Below are 18,278 nucleotides of genomic sequence, written 5' to 3'. Positions count from 1 at the left end.
CAACCAAATCGAAAGTGGTCGATTAACATCGATGTCTTATGTGGCTTGAAATTGCTTTACTGATCCTGCATATATTCCCTTTGTAGTGTCGAGGCATTTGGGTTTTGAAGTAAAATAACAAGCAGTTGTACACGCGGCGGTTTTACCCCATGTATAGTGGGCGACGTTACCCCCAGTGGAACATTTTCATATTCCATCGAAAAAGTAGTCAAAATCACTCACGGCCTTCGACATTTCCGAAAGAAGACAGATTCAGGCAAGCGGTTAAACGTATATTCACGAATAAAACAATAAATTTTTAGACAGAAAAACCTAAAGTCCCGTTGCCGCAAAACAATAGCGCATTGACTGGTTGCCAGCTGAAAGGTTGTTTTTGATTATTTCTGTGACTGTTCGCGCACTATCAAAAAAGAAAGGGGTGCAAAATGTTATGTAATTATACTGTAATAGACATGTTAAAGAAATTTTTCAATTATTATATAACTTGGTGGTAAAACTACGGAGGGCGGTCTTACCCCGCTGAGCGGTCTTACCCTGTTTACCCCTACTCAGTTTCACTTTGCATGAGTTTACTGCCCATAAAAGCATAAGAGTCCCATATGGAAATGCTCACAATTGAGAAAATTGCAATCGAAGTTCTAATCTTGAATTTGATGCAAATAACTATGATTTGACAAAAAATATGTTTTATACAACTGTCTGTTTATGAGGTGGAACATTATATATTTCCATGAGTTCTAAGAACTTTTGCATGATTTCCAGGCTTGGAAATAAATGATGGGACTCGTTTACCTTTATTTTCTCTCTATATATAAAAAATAAAAGCATATCAGTCTCCACGCATACTAAGAAGGCCAAGGCATTTATTATCATTCCTTATTGTGTATCTCATGTGAACAGTTTATTCAATCCAATTTATTTTGAAATGGCCACATTGGATCATATGAGTTGCAATATGATGGTTTGGTTTTAACAGATTGCAACATGGACCGGTGCATGTTACTTACCAAAATGCAACTAAAGCTGATAGATGAAACCTCGGTGCTTATTACGGGAGTCACTTCACGGTGAAATATATTTCACTCTCACGCTCACTTCACTTTTTTAGACCTATTCCAGATTCCACCTCAAGTGAAGTGACAAAAATCACCACCACGTAGTGAGATTGACAGTGAAGTGAAATTGAGAATAGCACAAGTGAAATGAGATTGTTTCCCAGCTCAAAAAGTCCCAGAAAGTCGGTTTTTTAGATAACACCAGATCTTGACGTGTTCTGCATTTCCAAGACATTCGGCATCAAAAACAATGTTTTTTTTCGGGATCTAAAATTTCCTAAACTAGTTTGCATTTTTTTCATCGGGCAAAAAAATGAAAATTTGACCGCTTTAAGGCACGGATCAAATTCTGATTCGTTTCATTACTGAAGAATAAATCCAATATTTACCATTAGATCACAAATCAATCAACTTTAGGACTTATGGCATCTGCGTGGAATCATTTCACCGTTCAAAATGATCGTGAAATAATTCCACGCGAAACGCTGCTTTTTCCGTTCTCACTTCACTGATATGACACTCATAATAACCCAGATTCCGCGGCAGATGTCACTTTGCGACGTTTTTCTCACTTACTCACTTACTTACGATTTCACCGTGAAGTGACTCCCGTAATAAGCACCCTCGTTCGAGATAGAGTCTACAATCATCATCATCATCCAATAGTTCACTAGGAATCGATGCAGACCGTAAGGCCACACAACTGAACACTTTAATTCCACTCATTCCAGATGCTTAGAAGGCTAAACTAAAGATGGGACTCATATGCCTTTATTTTCAATATGGGACAGACAAGGTTTGGTATTTTTCCAGTATTTTTCAGAACAAACTTTCAAATTTTATTAGGGCATACGAAAATTTGAATAAAATTAGATACATTGACAGTATAAACTAGAATTGGCCTAAAAGTCATATGAGACTCTTATGCTTTTATGGGCAGTTTATGTCGTTACTGTGACTGTCGTTACTGACAGTGTGACTCTTATGCAGGGATGCCACATGTACAGATTAATCTGTATTTTACAGATTTTTGGCCGAAGTAACGGTACAGAATCTGTATATACAGATATACAGATTTTCGTCGAAAAGTAAAGATTTACAGATTTTTCGAAATTGACATCAATTGTTATAAACACTCCAAATTTTATTTCATTAAAAATTAAGCAAATTGAAAATATTTTCAACTCCTAACACGTTTTAAGCTAAAAATTTTGTTTATGTACCATAAAAACTTAAAAAATACAAAGTTCTTTATGTTTAAACAAAACAGATTTTTTTTACAGATATTTTTGTTCCAGATACAGATGCTCAGATTTTTTCAAGGGAAAACACAGATTTAAATGTGGCAACCCTGCTCTTATGTATTCATGGGCAGTGCATGGTAATGTAACCCGTGTGCTGGTGCACCTACAGTGCCAATTTTTACTAACCAGGACATCATTTTCAACGAACGTACGCTTACTTCAATCATCTGCGTCGAATATCGCTTAGCAGCACATATTATATATATTTAATACTAGTTGAACGCTCCCGGCGATGCACGGGATCAAAGGTTTCGAAGCCAAGATTTTTTTTATGCTTCATTGTTGCATTGGCTCAACCCACTTAAAAAATATTTCACATCTTATATGTCCATCATCACTTTTAGTACTTCAATATTCCGAGAACGCACAGAACGGAAGTTTCCTTATTGGATTGCATTTTGTGATTCAAGGCTGATTTACAGAAACTGGAAGTCGCCATTTTGGATTTCAAAAAGACGTACGATTGAAATGATTAAATTTTGAAAATGTCACCGAAAAAAATAATTCTGCTCCGTGCATTAAGTAAAGTGACCCATAATTGTAGAAATGCTACATTTTGCGGTGTTTTTATTACTTTTGCATGATAATACATCACGACTTAATGAAATGATCAAGCTTTTACAACATTATCAAGCTTTTACAACAATGAAATAACTTTTTAGATAACTTTTTTTGATGATTTTATAGACTAAATGATCTTGAATGCCGAAAGCGACCCATAATTGTGTCTTTTGCTATGCAAATGATATTTTTCTTCCTAACCGATTTACGCACATCAGCAGCAAAAAAACTAATTGTCGATCGAAAGTATACATCAGAACACAGAAATAGATAGTAAAGCATTCGTGGTTGATAATTTTTCCGATTTTATATTCATTTTTGATGGGTTTTAGCATTAAGATACCTTCTATTTTTCCTCAAAACGAACGAACATTTTAATGAAAGAGTAATGTCATCGCATTGAATTTTGATTTAGAGGCAAATTCAGCTAAAAACTCATGATTTTGCATGTTTCACGTAATTTTGTGAATAATATCTCAAGTTTTAGTTATCAGATACTTTTTACTTTTCCTCAAATGTCTTTCCTGAACGTTAACAAACATTTTAATGAAAAAATAACCACATGTCATCGCTTTGAATTTTGATTTAGAGGCAAATTCAGCATAAAAAGTCATAATTTTGCATGTTTTACGTAGTTTAGTGAATAATATCTCAAGTTTTAGTAATCAGATACTTTTCACTTTTCCTCAAATGTCTTCCCTGAACATTAGCAAACATTTTAATGGAAAAATAACCACATATCATCGCTTTGTATTTTGATTTAGAAGCAAATTCAGCATAAAAAGTCATAATTTTGCATGTTTTACGTAGTTTTGTGAATAACATCTCAAGTTTTTGTAATCAGATATTTATTTTCCCTCAAATGTCTTTTCAGAACATCAACAAACATTTTAATGTAAAAAAAACACATGTCACCGCTTATTATTTTTGATTTAGAACGATTCAAAATGATGATGATTACTGTACACCTCAGAGACTGAGGGAATAATATCAATAAGATCAAGCGTTACGGAATTCCATTTTTATATAGTAGAAGACGACCATGATCCAAGCCACGTGGTAATGACTTTGAGAAAGTCGTAACCTGAGAATTTTAACGGGTCTTCGTTGATCACGATTTCTTGATCGATTTTCACCAAAACGTATCTATAAACAATGAAATATTCTAGATTACTGACACTGTAAAATAAACCCTCATTGCATCTGTTAGTAACCAACCGTCTCCTCGACGTTGCAAAATTTTATCCACTGAGCTAACGAATCCGAATTGTTCAAAAACCGATTAAAGGAAACGTGTGGGTGGATTTTCTTGTTCCTGTCACATCGCCTCACTTGGCATCGCATTTTCAACACAAAATTCACAATATCTTAATAGTTTGGTCAAGTTTTTTTCTTCTTTCATAAATCAGCGAAACTCACAAAACTGTTTTTAATTTAAACTGCCAGATAACAACCGAAATTATAACCATCACAAGCATAAACACTTTTTTCTCAAAAAGATTTCAACAGATCGTATGACAGGTGTCCATGCTTACTTGATTGAAATGATTGCTCATTTTTTTCGCACGAAAAAAGTAACAGAAGAGGCAAGGCACAACAGATTAAGGTGAAACGGGACGTGGTCGCGATCAACTCGAATTTTGCAATCTAATTTTTTCTTGATTTATGAAGACTACGTACATGAAACTTTGATTAATTGTTTTCACAACAGTTGCATGCCTACAGTAGCAATTTGAGTGCTGTTTATTTAGTGGAAGCCGAATTTTTCACGATCAAAATACCGAAGTAAAAAGAACTCTAACCTCAAAATTGTATAGGAAAAGGCCACAATCCCGTTTCACCTTAACTGTTATTTAGCTGGTGCCTCTTTTCGTACAGATCACGAGTAGTACAGTGACAATTAAGTCATTTTTGTTTCATTTCCATCGTTGCTTATTACTCTTTCGGTTGCATATGTCGATTGAAATAATCATCTACAAGTGATTATTGTCTACTAAACGAGTCAGCTCATATTAACAGGGTTTACCGTGAAAAAAGTTTGTGAAACAAGAGTACTTTTCCAGTAACATGAAACCTGTTTCGTCCGAATTGATTTTTTTGACGTGGGACTACGTCTTTCTTCACTATACTAAGGTACATTCTGGGAAAACTGGATTGAACATGTAACGTTTTTGGTTGGCGGAATGGAAGATTTAAGATGCTAATAGCGCTCAAACAACTGCTCCAATTTCAATCGGTAATATACCGTTGGAAAGCTAAAACATACAAGATTTGTATAACATGATAATTTTAGTTACCATTTTCTAATTACTCCGTGAAAATTGCGGGAAAGTTTGAAGGTCGAATATCCACATACATGTTTCATACGATTGGTATATTTCCCTAACGCAGACTTAAAAAACATAGACGAAATAATTTCACGCATTCAGTCATTGGCTAGCAATGCCAGCTAATTGGCATCGCATTCATCACCCAACGTAAGCGACGAAGATAGAAAGCGGAAATGCTTCCACGTGATTGGTTCTTCCCCCAATCACCCAAGTTCCCCACATTGAGAGACGCTATAAAAGGACATTCCGTGTTGAAAGAAGTTCATTCCCTGGTCGACCGTCAAAGCGAACAGTTCGGCTTCCCTTCGATCAGAGTTGGACCCCACCAGTGGTAATCTAATTCAGATATCGTTGTTGGAATACAGCCCGAGACTGGACGTGATCGGCACTGGGGACCATTGGAAGCCGTTGGAAGGGACCATTGGAAGACTTGGAAGCCGCTTGGATGCTGCCGATAGGAATTTGTGTAGGTATAGTGTGTCGTATACCAAGTGTGTGTGTCTGAGTAGCGTGTGTGTGAGTAGCGTGTGTATGTGTGTGTGTGTGTGAGTAGCGTGTGTATGTGTGTGAGTAGCGTGTGTATGTGTGTGAGTAGCGTGTGTATATGTGTGTGTGTGTGTGTGTGTGTGTGTGTGTGTGTGTGAGTAGCGTGTGTATGTGTGTGTGTGAGTAGCGTGTGTATGTGAGTGTGAGTAACGTGTGTGTGTGTGTGTGTGTGTGAGTAGCGTGTGTGTGTGTGTGAGTAGCGTGTGTATGTATGTGTGTGTGTGTGAGTAGCGTGTGTATGTGTGTGTGTGTGTGAGTAACGTGTGTGTATGTGTGCGTGTAAGCAGCGTGGGTGTGTTTGAGGATCGTGTGCTTGTGAGTAGCGTGTGTGTAAAACGTGTATGTGTGTATACCATGTGTGTGCAAAAATGCATTCTTCCGAGGTAAATTTATTTACGACAGAATACTTTTATAGGCAACAAGTTAATTATTTTTCCTATTAGTTTGTATGCTATGGTTTATGACAGGTCATGGATTGTTGTGTTTGGTATTTGTACGTTTGGTGTGTGTTATATACTATGGCTATGGCAGAATTAAATCTTTACACTCACAATAGTCCCACGTCAAGCCTACGTTTGTGCACTCAAGCACATACCCTTTAACTTTTTGTAAAGTTCCGGCTAATGGCAAAATGCCAAAATTTTGCCTGTCTCAATCATATTTGTCTCAATCATATTGTCTACCCCCTGCATATTTAAATACACCAACAGAAGCTCGGATTATCTGGAAATATTAAAGCTCACTGGATGTTTCATGACCAAATATAGGCAAATGTTATTGTGGTGTACAGAAAAAGACCAAGTCAGAGGCTGAGGCCGATCAGAATTTTGATTATGTAAAACGTACAGCGTGTTTACCAACACGCGCGAAAGCAAAGCAAATAAATACCGCTGAGCTGGACTCGAGCGGCAGAAGTTTCTTGATACAGTTCGTTGATCTCTGATCCGAAATCCTTGGAGTTCACTGACCTTATTTTACCTAGTTGTGATATATTAAAATTGGCGACGAAGTCAATTTGGTACGCGTGTGCAAAAATTTGAATAGCTAGTGAAATTGCTGATTAGTTGTGCAAAGGCACGCAAAAGTTTGGATTTGTTTGATATTTGTGAGGCACGGCAACGGCCGTAAGTGATTTTATAGAAGGAAAAAAGGGGACAAAAAGGTCAGTTGTTGAAAATTTAAAAAAATTCGGGCACAACGGTGCTAATTTTTGTGAAAAGAATAAAAAAAGTGTGATACTCTGAGGGAAAAAAAGTGCTAAGGCAAAGGTCTTTTAAATAGTGTGCAGGCGAAGGTCTCGATTTTAATTGCAAAGGCAAAAATATAGTGCAAATTTAACGAAAAGAAAGCAAAGGTTTTAAGAAGAAAGTGATTTGAAAAGTATTAAAAAACAAAAGAAAGTGTGTGCAATTTAAAAAAATAAAATCATTTGATTCGCTGTGTTCCTCCAGCGGGAGAAGTTTTATTTTAATTTCATTACCCGTCGGCTGTGTTGCTCAAAGTGCATTGAGTGCCAGTACTAAAACATTACGGCAACGGTGTAAGCGAGATCGACTGGAGAGCGTGTGAGTTCTGCGCGCTAAATCTAAAGGTTCTACGGGAGATTTGTCTATTTCGATTCTGCTTTGCGCTCCTGCTCCGATTCTACAGCATACAACACTATATCGATCGTAAACGGAGATTGTGAGAAGGTTTGGTAAATTACATCGACTCTGTGCTGCAGATTTGGTTGAAATGGCTTCGAACATTGTCGGTTCGATTGAGCCCTACGTCCCTGGTGCTTCATTCACCAATTATGTTGAGCGGTTAGGGTTCGTATTTCAGTACAATAATGTACCGGAAAGCTCACAGAAAGCTTTATTTATAACGCTTAGCGGACCAGCAGTGTTTGAGGAACTCAAACTGCTGTATCCGGCGAGAGACTTATCCACCTTGCAATACGCTGAGATAATTAAGAAATTAAAAGAACGTTTTGATAAAAAAGAATCAGATCTTATACAACGATTTAAATTTTACAACCGCGTTCAAGGGGAAGATGAGTCCGCAGAGAATTTCGTTTTGGCTGTCAAGCTTCAAGCGGAATTCTGTGAGTTTGGAGAGTTTAAAGACACCGCGATTAGGGACAAGCTTTTGATGGGAGTTTTTAACAAAGATTTACAGCAGAAAATGTTAAGCGAGGAAATCTGACGTTGGCTTCGGCGGAGCGCATGTTAGTGAATTGGGAGTTGGCAGGATCGAGAGCAAGAATGATAAGTGGTAGAACAGAACAGGTGGCTTCGGTAAAAAACAGATTGGGTAGGCGAGATGAATATTAGAACGAACGAAATGGTAGAAATAGAAGCAGAAGTAGAAGTAGGTCAGGTTTTCACATGAGAAATAGAAGCAGGAGTAATAACAGAGATAGAAGTAGGAGCAGATCAAAAAAATATAATTACAACAAACCGGTAGTCTCTTGCTATTTTTGCGGAAAACCAGGACATATTTTGAAGAGATGCTTCAAATACATCAACAGTCAACGCAAACCAACTGTTCGTTTTGCCGATGAGCCGCAACCAGGCACTAGCGCTGAATCTAACTTGGAACAATTGTTTAGCAGATTCAAGCCAATGTTGGACGATTCTTCAGATGACTCAGATCAGTATTGGAAACGTGGTGCTAAAGGCGCATCGCGAGCAATTGAAGGTCCCAAAAACAACTAGTGTAAGGCATAATTTGACTGTTCCGTGCAGGAGGACCTGCAAACGTGAAAGATCCACTTCAGGTTGCGAGTTCTTTGGTTTCTCTGACGATGTATTAGAGAACGACTTTAAGAGATTGCGGATGGATGATGGTACTAATAGCGCAGCAGGATCATCGGCTCCGAGACGGTCAGAAAGAATTAAGTACAGAAGAGAGAACATGAAGGTAAAACAAAAACAAAAATTAAAATTAAAAAGCTAAACTGAATGATTTTGGTGATGTGTGTCAAAGGACACAAATGAAAAAAAATAAAAATAAAATTAATTGTGAATGAAAAGATATAGCTGTCAACGGGCACTATCTGAAAATAAAAATAAATTGGTTAGAAAAAGATATCGGTGTCAATGGACGCTATCTGAAAAATAAAAATTAAAATAATTAAACAATTATATCTATTAGCATATTTTACAAAAAAAAATATTGTATTATAAATGAGAGTGTCAATGGACACATTCTAAAAATTAGAATTGTATATTGTGTCAATGGACACATTTTGAAAATGGAGTTATTATTATGTAACAAATTTTACAAATTAGAGCGTTAAAGAACGCAATTAAAATTATATACAAAAATTATTTCAATTATATTTTTTTTTAATTATTTGCATTGTAAATGTATTCAAAATCTAAAAGAGGAAGAATTGTGGTGTACAGAAAAAGACCAAGTCAGAGGCTAAGGCCGATCAGAATTTTGATTATGTAAAACGTACAGCGTGTTTACCAACACGCGCGAAAGCAAAGCAAATAAATACCGCTGAGCTGGACTCGAGCGGCAGAAGTTTCTTGATACAGTTCGTTGATCTCTGATCCGAAATCCTTGGAGTTCACTGACCTTATTTTACCTAGTTGTGATATATTAAAGTTATAAGGGCAAAAAAAGTATTTTATACTGGCAGCTGATTGATCCATCATTTGACGAGTAATGTAAATGCAAATTTATCAAGCTTTACTGCTACTGCCGCTCTTTACTAGCATGAATGGTTTACTGGCTAACGATTAGTTTTGTTATGAACCAAGAAATGATACAGATTTCGGCATTCAACAGAGGATTAAAAAAACTTATTATCAATATGCCTTTTATTACTTTTTTTTCATTGGATTTTGCATTTTAATTTGTATCTCTTACTTCTATGTACATTTCTCAATGTTCATCATTTGTTTGTGATTGGCTTCTCTGTCTCTTATGTTTTTCTGCTTTGCCTTTCTGGATCGCTTCAGAAGTGTTACAATAATAATTGTGTTGTGTATTTTTGTCTCCGACCATTGCCCTCGTTCTTGTATCATTTTCACGTTCAGATTTTATAGCTTTACCTTCACTAGTCTCCATCATCATCATCATCATCATCATAATCAAGTTTTTCATTTTTAATCTTTCCTTCAATTCTCAATTCGTAGTTTAATCAGTTTCTTATGCAATTATACCTTTTATAAATTAATTGATTTCATTCACTAAATCCTCCTATATCATTTGTATTGTTTAGGTGTTTTTTTTTTCTTTTTTCTCAGTATGATTCATTTTTCAATTCGATTAGAATTTTTGTATCTTGTGTTTTGTTGCTGAATATACGTTTGCTTTTATCTTCTTTTTTTTTTTGTTTCCATTTCTTAAATGTTACTTAGTTTGCTTAAATCATTCCCAATGTTTCTTCCCCTGTTAGACAGACTTCCATTTTGCTTGTGTCAATTGATTAACTGCTAGCACACGATAGTTTGCCGTCATCGCGCTGGAGTTATCCATAAATAAGGTTAAATGTTACTTTTTTTTTAATTATATTCGGTAGTAAAAAAGAGATTTACGATTTGAATGAAAGGTTTGCTAGTGTGACGATGAACAAAGGGTTATATTCCGGATGGCTGTGAATTCGCGATAAAAAGTAAATTTAAAGTAAGAGTTTTGTTTGGGTTCACATTACTGGTTAATGATCAACATTTAGAAAAGTAATCCACTTGAAAGCAGACCCTTAGTTTTGTTTTGAACTTATAATTTCGATCATTATTCTATATTCATCTTTTATTTTCCCTTCAATACTAAGTAAAGCTTATCTTTTGTAGCTCACAAAAATAAAAGGATATTTCTATTCTATTGGCTGTTAAACTTTTTTCCCTAGCAGTTTCTATTCGTAAAACACATTTGATCCGATGAATGTAAACAGTGATTTTTCGCTAAATGTCCATCTAGTTTTAAGTTTTTTTTATGTGTATTTCGCTTATTAGTGAACTAGCTTGAGTAAAGTCAGCACATTTTTCTCTAGTTCTTTCGATACTGCAAAGATTAAAAAATCAACAAACACCGTCTCATTTCATTAAGCCATCAAACTCTACTTTGCAGATTGACTTGTGATTCGGCTGTTAGTTTCGGCAGATCCGCGGATGATGGGGCATTTTATTGCACCGTGGGGAGTAATGTTCTTCAGTTGTTGCACTTTGAATGTTCGATTTCGGTTGCGCGCACTTTCGACGGATTTCTCACACTTTTTTGCACATTAGTACCAACGACGATGTGTTGTATCACAAATAGGTTTCCACTTATAAAAGTGTTCGTGTATGCATTTTTTAACAATGATTGAAAAGGTCCATTATGTTCTGTGTTACACACTTGGTTACGCGACGGACAGGGAAACGGTTTTCGCTGTAAGTTTCGGTGAAAAGTAAACCATTCGATATGGTCTTTAAAATTACGGTCGGCTGCATGGCTCGAGATCAGCAATGATGATGAGTCTCGTTGAACGATGTGTGGCGGAAAATACTTCCCATTTTGCTCGCTTTTGCTAATTAAACAACACTAAAATACAAAAATCAACAGGAAACAATACTTGGACTTTTAAAACTGTACTTGGTTGAACTACTTAATACTTGGCAATTTGTTCGTGTCTTTCTTAAAAAAAAGGGTAGTACTTTTTCAGTCGACGTTACAGTGGCTATTTTTTGGTTCTTTGATATTCATATCTTCGAAAATATACACACATATGATGCAGCACTTGTTGCTTCTATTTTGTTCAATTGTTCGGTGTCCAGTAGCAGCAGTCTTTGAGAGTATCAAAAATTCACTTCGAAAGCACACACTCACTTTAGTTGGCTCGCACGCGCGCTGGAGGCGATGACTCTTTCAGCTCGTCACCGGTCACCACCGTCCAGCAGGGGACAAGCGAGCGAGTTTGTTTCCTTTTTTTATCCGGTCCTCGATTCTCCCGCCATCATCCATACTGCAGCAGCTCACACACATGCCGGCAGGGGGTGAACAGGGTTCTACTGTTTCCCACCCTACCAAAAACATCATCTCCTCTTCGTATATTTTTTTTGATCGAAAAATTTTAAAACTGTGCATAGTTCTTGTATTAAGTTTCTTGCATGATCATATTTTTTAACTAACGGCAGCACTTTTGTCAATTGATTCCTTTCTAATATTTATCTCTTCGGAAGGTGTAGCAAAAATCAAAGCGTTTTAGGAATATTGTTTGTTAACACTTTCATAATATTTAGCTGTGATAAAAATAAATCGTAAGAACGTCGAGTTTAGTAATTTGTTTGATTACTTTTTGCTTAGATATATACGATCTGTTCTATTATATTTTAACAAGTCATAATCTTTTTTTTTCTTTCCGTTGGATTCGACCATAGCGGCCCAACTTTAGTGTTTTTTTAAGATCATTCCTTTCTTAACGTTTATTAAATATTTTATGAATGGATATATTAATCTTGCCATCGATTTCCCTCCCGCAATCAAACTTCGAGTGTCATCTTTCTGTTTTTTCTCGGTGATCTACCTTGTACGCATAATTTGTATTTCTGCTGTCTTGTTATAACCCCATTCGGCGCGGTGTCTGTGTGTAGCGGTAAATTTAGTGCTAGAATTTGATCAAACGATTAAAAAGACATTCATTGTTATGCCACGCACAGGAACTCTTCAATTTTGCTGACCGTCGCCTTCGCTGACACCGGCACCACCGCCGCCGCCACTGCTGTTACTGTTGCGATAGGTTCCCGCCACGGAAGGTACTGCTGCTGCGGCGCCCGATGGATTGCCGCTGGCAGCTGGGCGGGCATTCGGAGGAGCGGCCGCTCGCGATCCGCGACTGCCGAGGTCATTACGGGGCTGCGAACGAGATACCGAGAATCTTATTTCTGCGAAATAAAGTTTTCGTCGGCGGATGGAAAGAGCGTAAGAATAATGATGTTCGAATCAACAAGTCGAGTGCTTTTGCAAAGGCTGCCAGTTTTTTGGTTAGTTTGGCGACGGAATGTGAACGTCTTAACTTCCGTTTTGTAAATTTTCTGTCTTAACCCAAAAAGTGACACCGAAATATAGCGTCTCTGCTCACTTTAAAAATATTTAGTGCTGTAAAATATCAGTTGAACCACTTATATAAAAACTTTTTCATTCCAATTAAACGTCACTTCATCTCAGCCGAAGATCTGAACAGCATCTGCAGTGAGCTTTGAAAATGACCACTGTCAGAAACATTTCGTCCAGCGTCAGAACCGAGAAAGTGCACATAATTTAATTTTACAAACACTTTGGTCTCGATACTTCTATTTCATTTAACACAATATAAATGAATCTCCCATTCAGACTAGAAAAAGAAATGAATTTTGTTAAAAATCCTTTTTCAAACATTGAGAATTTTAATAAGTTTATTCAAAAAATTTATGTCACTGCATTGAACATGAGTATGTTACCAAAAATCGCCTCACCATGAATCAAGACAGTGTTTCATAGAATAGAATGGTAATATGTATAAGGTAATTCAATGTTTGTCTTAATAGAAACCGAAACACCGTGTCAAAAGTTAAAAAAGTGCAGGATTGGAGGGTAATTATCTTATGAAGTTTTGGTTTTTAAAAATCTCCAAGAGCGTTTTTTTTTGTTGACTATGATTGAACCTGACATTTCATTAAAATATCTCCAACCCCACTCGCGAGAGTCATTTTGTAGGTGCACTTTGGAATAAGATTTTCCCTTGTACACACGCTATTTCATACGCATTGGCGCGTCAAGCAATATGTTTATAGCCACGACCAATTTCTAATGAATTTTCAGCAGCCTTGCAGCACCCCAACCACATGGAAGCAAAGTTTAAACCACTAACCCTTTTCCTTTCACTCTAGTTACCCACCCGGTAGTGGTCTCTCGAACCGCCTCGATAACCCCCGTTGTTGTCACCTTCGGCATCCGAGCCGCCACCGCCTCCCGAGCGTGACGATCTGTAGCCATCGTTGCCACCATCACGGTAATCGCTACGGCCACGGTTCCCTTCATCCCGTCCATAGTAGTCCCGATTCGGGCGACCATAACCACCGCTGCGCTGGTGATAGCCGCTGCCGCCTTCGTCCCGCGAACGATCCGGATAATTACTTCCCTCCCGATCGTCGCCGCTATTGCTACCATTTCCACTGTTATTGCTATTGTTGTTACGTCTATCGTAACTCTGATAGCCTCCTCTTCCACCCTCTTGGTTGTACGGCCCACGGTTATTGTAACCACCTGCAGAGAAAGTTTTCTAAATTGTAGGTTTTTTCAACGATAAAACAAAACATACCATAACCTTTGTTGTACCCTCCTTGATAGCCACGACTGTCGTATCCGCCGCGAGAATTGTACCCATCGCCGTTGCCATCACGATCGTTATACTTGTTGAAATTGTTATACTTGCCAGGACCACTATCGTAACTGCCACCGTACTGCTGTGATCGATACTGTTGCGGTCCCTGTGGAGGCACATCGTGCTTCTTGGTGTCTTCCTCTAGCTGCCGTTTCTCGTAGTGGATAAAATCGTCGAATATCGACATTGTGTGTTTATAGCTGTGAATAATCTTCAACGCTTGCAGGCCCTTCGCATTCGGCACCTCCTGTGTGTCGCGAGAGTTCGTGATGGGTTTGTTCTCGTTGTTCTCCAGCCGGACGTGTCGCAGCTGTCCGTTCGGGACGTCCTTCACGTAGATCCAGCGCACCTTGAAGGTACCCTTCCACTTGTCCTGTGACCAGACGCTCGAGTTGGAATTGTAATCAACTGCCGTCATCATTTGCGCAATTCCACAGAAGTGTCCGGAACCGTTAACCGAGAAGAACAGATACACCATGCCACCTTTCTCTTCACGCTCGCGGTACGCCTGATCCAGCCGCTGATTGCCGTGCTCGGTGGAACACCAGATTTCGTACTTGATGCTGCGGTGGATATCATCCTCCGAGTAGGATTTGATTACAAAGAATCTACAGAAGTTCGAAAAAAAATAGACAATTATATTGTGTATTAGTAAACGTTACTAAAATTAGCATCGAAATCACCCACCTAGCTAGGTGCGCAGTTTCCAGCATATCAAGTGTGGGCGGATTATAGTTGTTTTTGTTCTGCAGTGGATTCGGTATCGGGGCCGGAGCAGCTGCGGCACCACTAGCATCCACTGCACCGCTCGGTGGTGTAGGAGAGTGCGGTGATGCAACCGGGGGTGGTTGCTGGAGTTGGGATTGTTGTTGTTGCGGCGGCTGCTGCTGGGATTGCGTTTGTTGGGCCGTTGGTTGCGATTGCTGCAGTGCAGACGGCGGCTGCTGCTGCTGTTGTTGTTGTTGAGACGTTGAACTATCGTGGTAATTATTGGGCCCATTGTTCACTAATCCCCTTCGATCGTCCTGAGGATGACGCTGATGCTGGGGAGGAGGTTGCTGATAATTTCCTCGTTCAGCGTGTGGCTGCTGTTGTGGTTGTTGCTGTTGGTGATGGTGAACCGATGGAGGAGGTCCGTGATGATTTTGATTCTGTCGAGTATGCGACTGATGTTGCATTGAAGGCGGTTGATGATGGAACGGAGGCGGCTGATGGTATCCCTGTCCACCGCCTGCTCCCTGGTTTATGGATGGTGGCGGTCCAGAGAAGTTTCGACTATTGTTTTGATGTGGCCCACCAACCGATTGATATTGACGATGATCTGATCGCTGGGGATGCTGTTGCTGTTGCGACATTATGCCTCCACTGCCTCCAACTGCTTGATTCGCCTGTTGTGGCGTCGGCTGCTGGGGTAGAGGATTTTGGGCTTGACCGGGTGTAGGCCAACGGGAATTATGCGCACCCGCAGGTGGCGCCATATTTTGCTGATGACCGTACTGAACTTGCTGTTGGTGATGCTGATGGTGACCTCCGCTAGCTCCTGCGTGGCCTCCTCCCATCATAGCAGCCGCATTATTGGTTCCCTTCACAGCTGGTTGCTCAGCCAATGGAGACGGTTCCATTACCGGGGGTGGTACAATCGCCGGGGGCGTCGGTGTCGGTACCATTGTTCCCGCACCATTCTTAGATGGCGAATCCCATGTGCCTATATCCATGTTGTGTTTACCAGGAACCATCGGTGGTGGGGGCATTCCGGGGCCCTTCTTCTTCACCGTAGTACTAGTGGTGTTCACTTGCGGTTTAGGCGGTTGCGATGCAATCGAGGCCCAAGTCATCTTTTTGGGAGCTTCCTTTTGCTGCTGGTGATGTTGATCAGATTTGGATAGTGAATTGCCGTGGTGATGGTTTGCATCTCTGTCGTGGTGCATCGACCCGAGGCCAAGTCCTTGCATTCCTTGTTCAACATTCTACAAATTAAAAAAATAAGTGAATGAGTGGTAAAATAAAACGATAAGGGGAGATTGTTACCTTAATTCCATCGTGACCCTGGTAGACTCCTTGATTCCGGTGGTAGTAATCATCGTACGGCTTTCTCTGCGAATGTCCTCCGGCACCAGCACCAGCATGACCGTGGTTCATTTGTTGTGATCCCCATGAGTTATTGTAATCATTTCCTGTGTTGTTGTTTGTGAAAAAGTGGGAAAGGATCCAATTAGTTTAATTTGCTCGAGTGAACGGTGTTGTATTAAATGTTAATCAGACCGAAGCAAATGCAGGGCACAAATGAATAGCAGTAAGTAGTTTGTCATTTGTGAGCTATCCATTTCCACAGGATAGTAGCGCTTGAATTCCAGCGCTGCTGAAAGTAGTTAATTGCATTTGCAAAACCGTTAAAATTTAAGACGTCCGGTATGAATAATTAAGAATCAGAAAATGATACGAACTACTAGCGCAAACTGTCGGAAGGAAAATTAGTTTGCTGGGAAACGAAAATCAGTCCGTATCAAAATAAAGTTGCATTGAACTTTTATCGATACTAATGATTTTACTAATTCTGCAATATAAACCCTAACTATTTTATTACTAGACGTTGTAAAGTTTATCTTAGCAAAATACAGAAATTGTAGTTTTCCACCCAACATTAACAGTCAATTTGTGTTTGACGTCTTGAACCTCCTCTACGTAACAGAACTTATCGAAATAGAGTTGAGGTAGTTATCAAAGTGGATAGATCCCCCTTATATTGGTAAATCAAAAACATTTATTAAAATATTTTTAATAGAAATAATTGATTTAAATTTGTCTTTTTTTAATCCTTTTGCAGGCGTTCTTCTTGAATCAAGCAAGATTATGACTATGCTCAATTTATTCCTGCCCAAAACAAATAAAAACCGAAGTCCCAAATGTAGTGCTTTAATAAAACTAGGAACTTGCAAGAAACATACACCAGAAGAGCTAGTTTTATGCGAATATATAAAGCCCGATTAATATAATATGGTAAAGTTAATATTTCTTAGAAACTAGGGCACTTTTAAAAGACACGTGATTGTCGCAATAACCTAGGAGGCACAGCAACGCGGGCTGGGTATCAGCTAGTGATTTTATAACAACAATTCCCTGTAGTAGCTCGCAGAAAACATACGGGGAGGTTGAACTTTAACACCGATTACTCGAAATAATGTTTTTGGCGCTTGGTTCAGTCTGGTAATGTGTGTTGTAGTAAAACCGAATAAAGAAATCGAAGCATCCGCAGGACAAACTGAAATACACAAAATGGCGAGCGCGGAAAGTCGTGGTTTCAAGCAAACTTGTTGAGAAGGTTAATGGCCTCTGGATGGTAGAAGTTTTAGTACGGAACTCTACCGCTATGCGGCACTAGTGCGCACACAATTCTTCGAATATTGACCTTAATTTTTCTCACGATCCCAACCTCCTAGATAGCTACGGTCTTCAGCAAAGTTGTTCAGAAAGTCAACGGCGTCTGATTGGTACGGTTCAATACAGAATCCTGCGTTACGTGGCGCTAGTGAGAACACAATTTTCTGTACTTTAGCTCTTCTTACCGGTTCCGGTCTCCAGCAAAGTTCTTCAGAAGGTCAGTGTGTACGTGATTCTTTACATTTTTACCCTAACGCATCAGGCGATTCCCTTATTTCCTAGAAAGTTGTGGTCTTCGTGGATATTGCTGAGCGATAGGTAACACCGCTATTCACATGGCTACATAAGTTATGAGTCACTTAGGATGAGCGTAAACTGTATCAACCTTGTTTCTGAAGACCGCAACTTCCCAAGTGTTGGATTCACGAGATAAAGTCAGCACAAAATACTTCAAAGCACATGCACATTAGCGCCACGTAGCGGTTGAACAACTTTACTGAAATCCACAACTTTTTAACTGGTTGGATTCACGAGATAAGTTATGTTCAGAGACGAAACGTGACCAAGTGGTGCCTCTAGCCAGTATAGTAGTGGGTCATCAAGTTTGTCGCTTCAACGTTACGTTTAGGAGGAAACTCATTTAAATCTCTGGAAAAATGTTGGTGGCCAGGGGCGGCAAAATTCCCAGGAATAATTAAAAAGCTAGAATCTTTAATTTTTTTTCAATTTGGGCCTTAGGACCACACCTGTGTTAACCACTGTAATC

General features: G+C 39.0%; 2 protein-coding genes across 8 annotated transcripts in view; one reads left to right on the top strand and one right to left on the bottom strand.

The window, feature by feature from the left end:
- Nucleotides 1–18,278, top strand: part of LOC129733131 (60S ribosomal protein L30) — a 279,602-nt gene that overhangs the window by 194,198 nt on the left and 67,126 nt on the right. The window lies entirely within an intron of this gene.
- The window catches only part of LOC129733130 (YTH domain-containing family protein), a 62,120-nt gene continuing 53,435 nt past the window's right edge, over nucleotides 9,594–18,278 (bottom strand). For 2 of the 6 annotated variants that reach the window (XM_055694721.1, XM_055694723.1), the window contains 5 exons: nucleotides 16,163–16,308; nucleotides 14,822–16,101; nucleotides 14,072–14,742; nucleotides 13,649–14,016; nucleotides 9,594–12,627 (listed from right to left, as the gene is read on the bottom strand). In XM_055694721.1, the coding sequence (XP_055550696.1) occupies nucleotides 12,439–12,627; nucleotides 13,649–14,016; nucleotides 14,072–14,742; nucleotides 14,822–16,101; nucleotides 16,163–16,308 (2,654 nt within the window). In that variant the 3' untranslated portion in view covers nucleotides 9,594–12,438. Of the gene's footprint in view, nucleotides 12,657–13,621; nucleotides 14,017–14,071; nucleotides 14,743–14,821; nucleotides 16,102–16,162; nucleotides 16,309–18,278 lie in introns of all 6 variants that reach the window. The other 4 variants (XM_055694722.1, XM_055694724.1, XM_055694725.1 and 1 more) reach the window with 4 other exon arrangements.

The sequence above is a fragment of the Wyeomyia smithii genome, chromosome 3 (genome assembly GCF_029784165.1).
Source record: "Wyeomyia smithii strain HCP4-BCI-WySm-NY-G18 chromosome 3, ASM2978416v1, whole genome shotgun sequence".
In the NCBI taxonomy this organism is placed as follows: domain Eukaryota; kingdom Metazoa; phylum Arthropoda; class Insecta; order Diptera; family Culicidae; genus Wyeomyia; species Wyeomyia smithii.
Note: the sequence above shows the minus strand (reverse complement) of the source record. Positions and strands in the feature narration are given on the sequence as shown.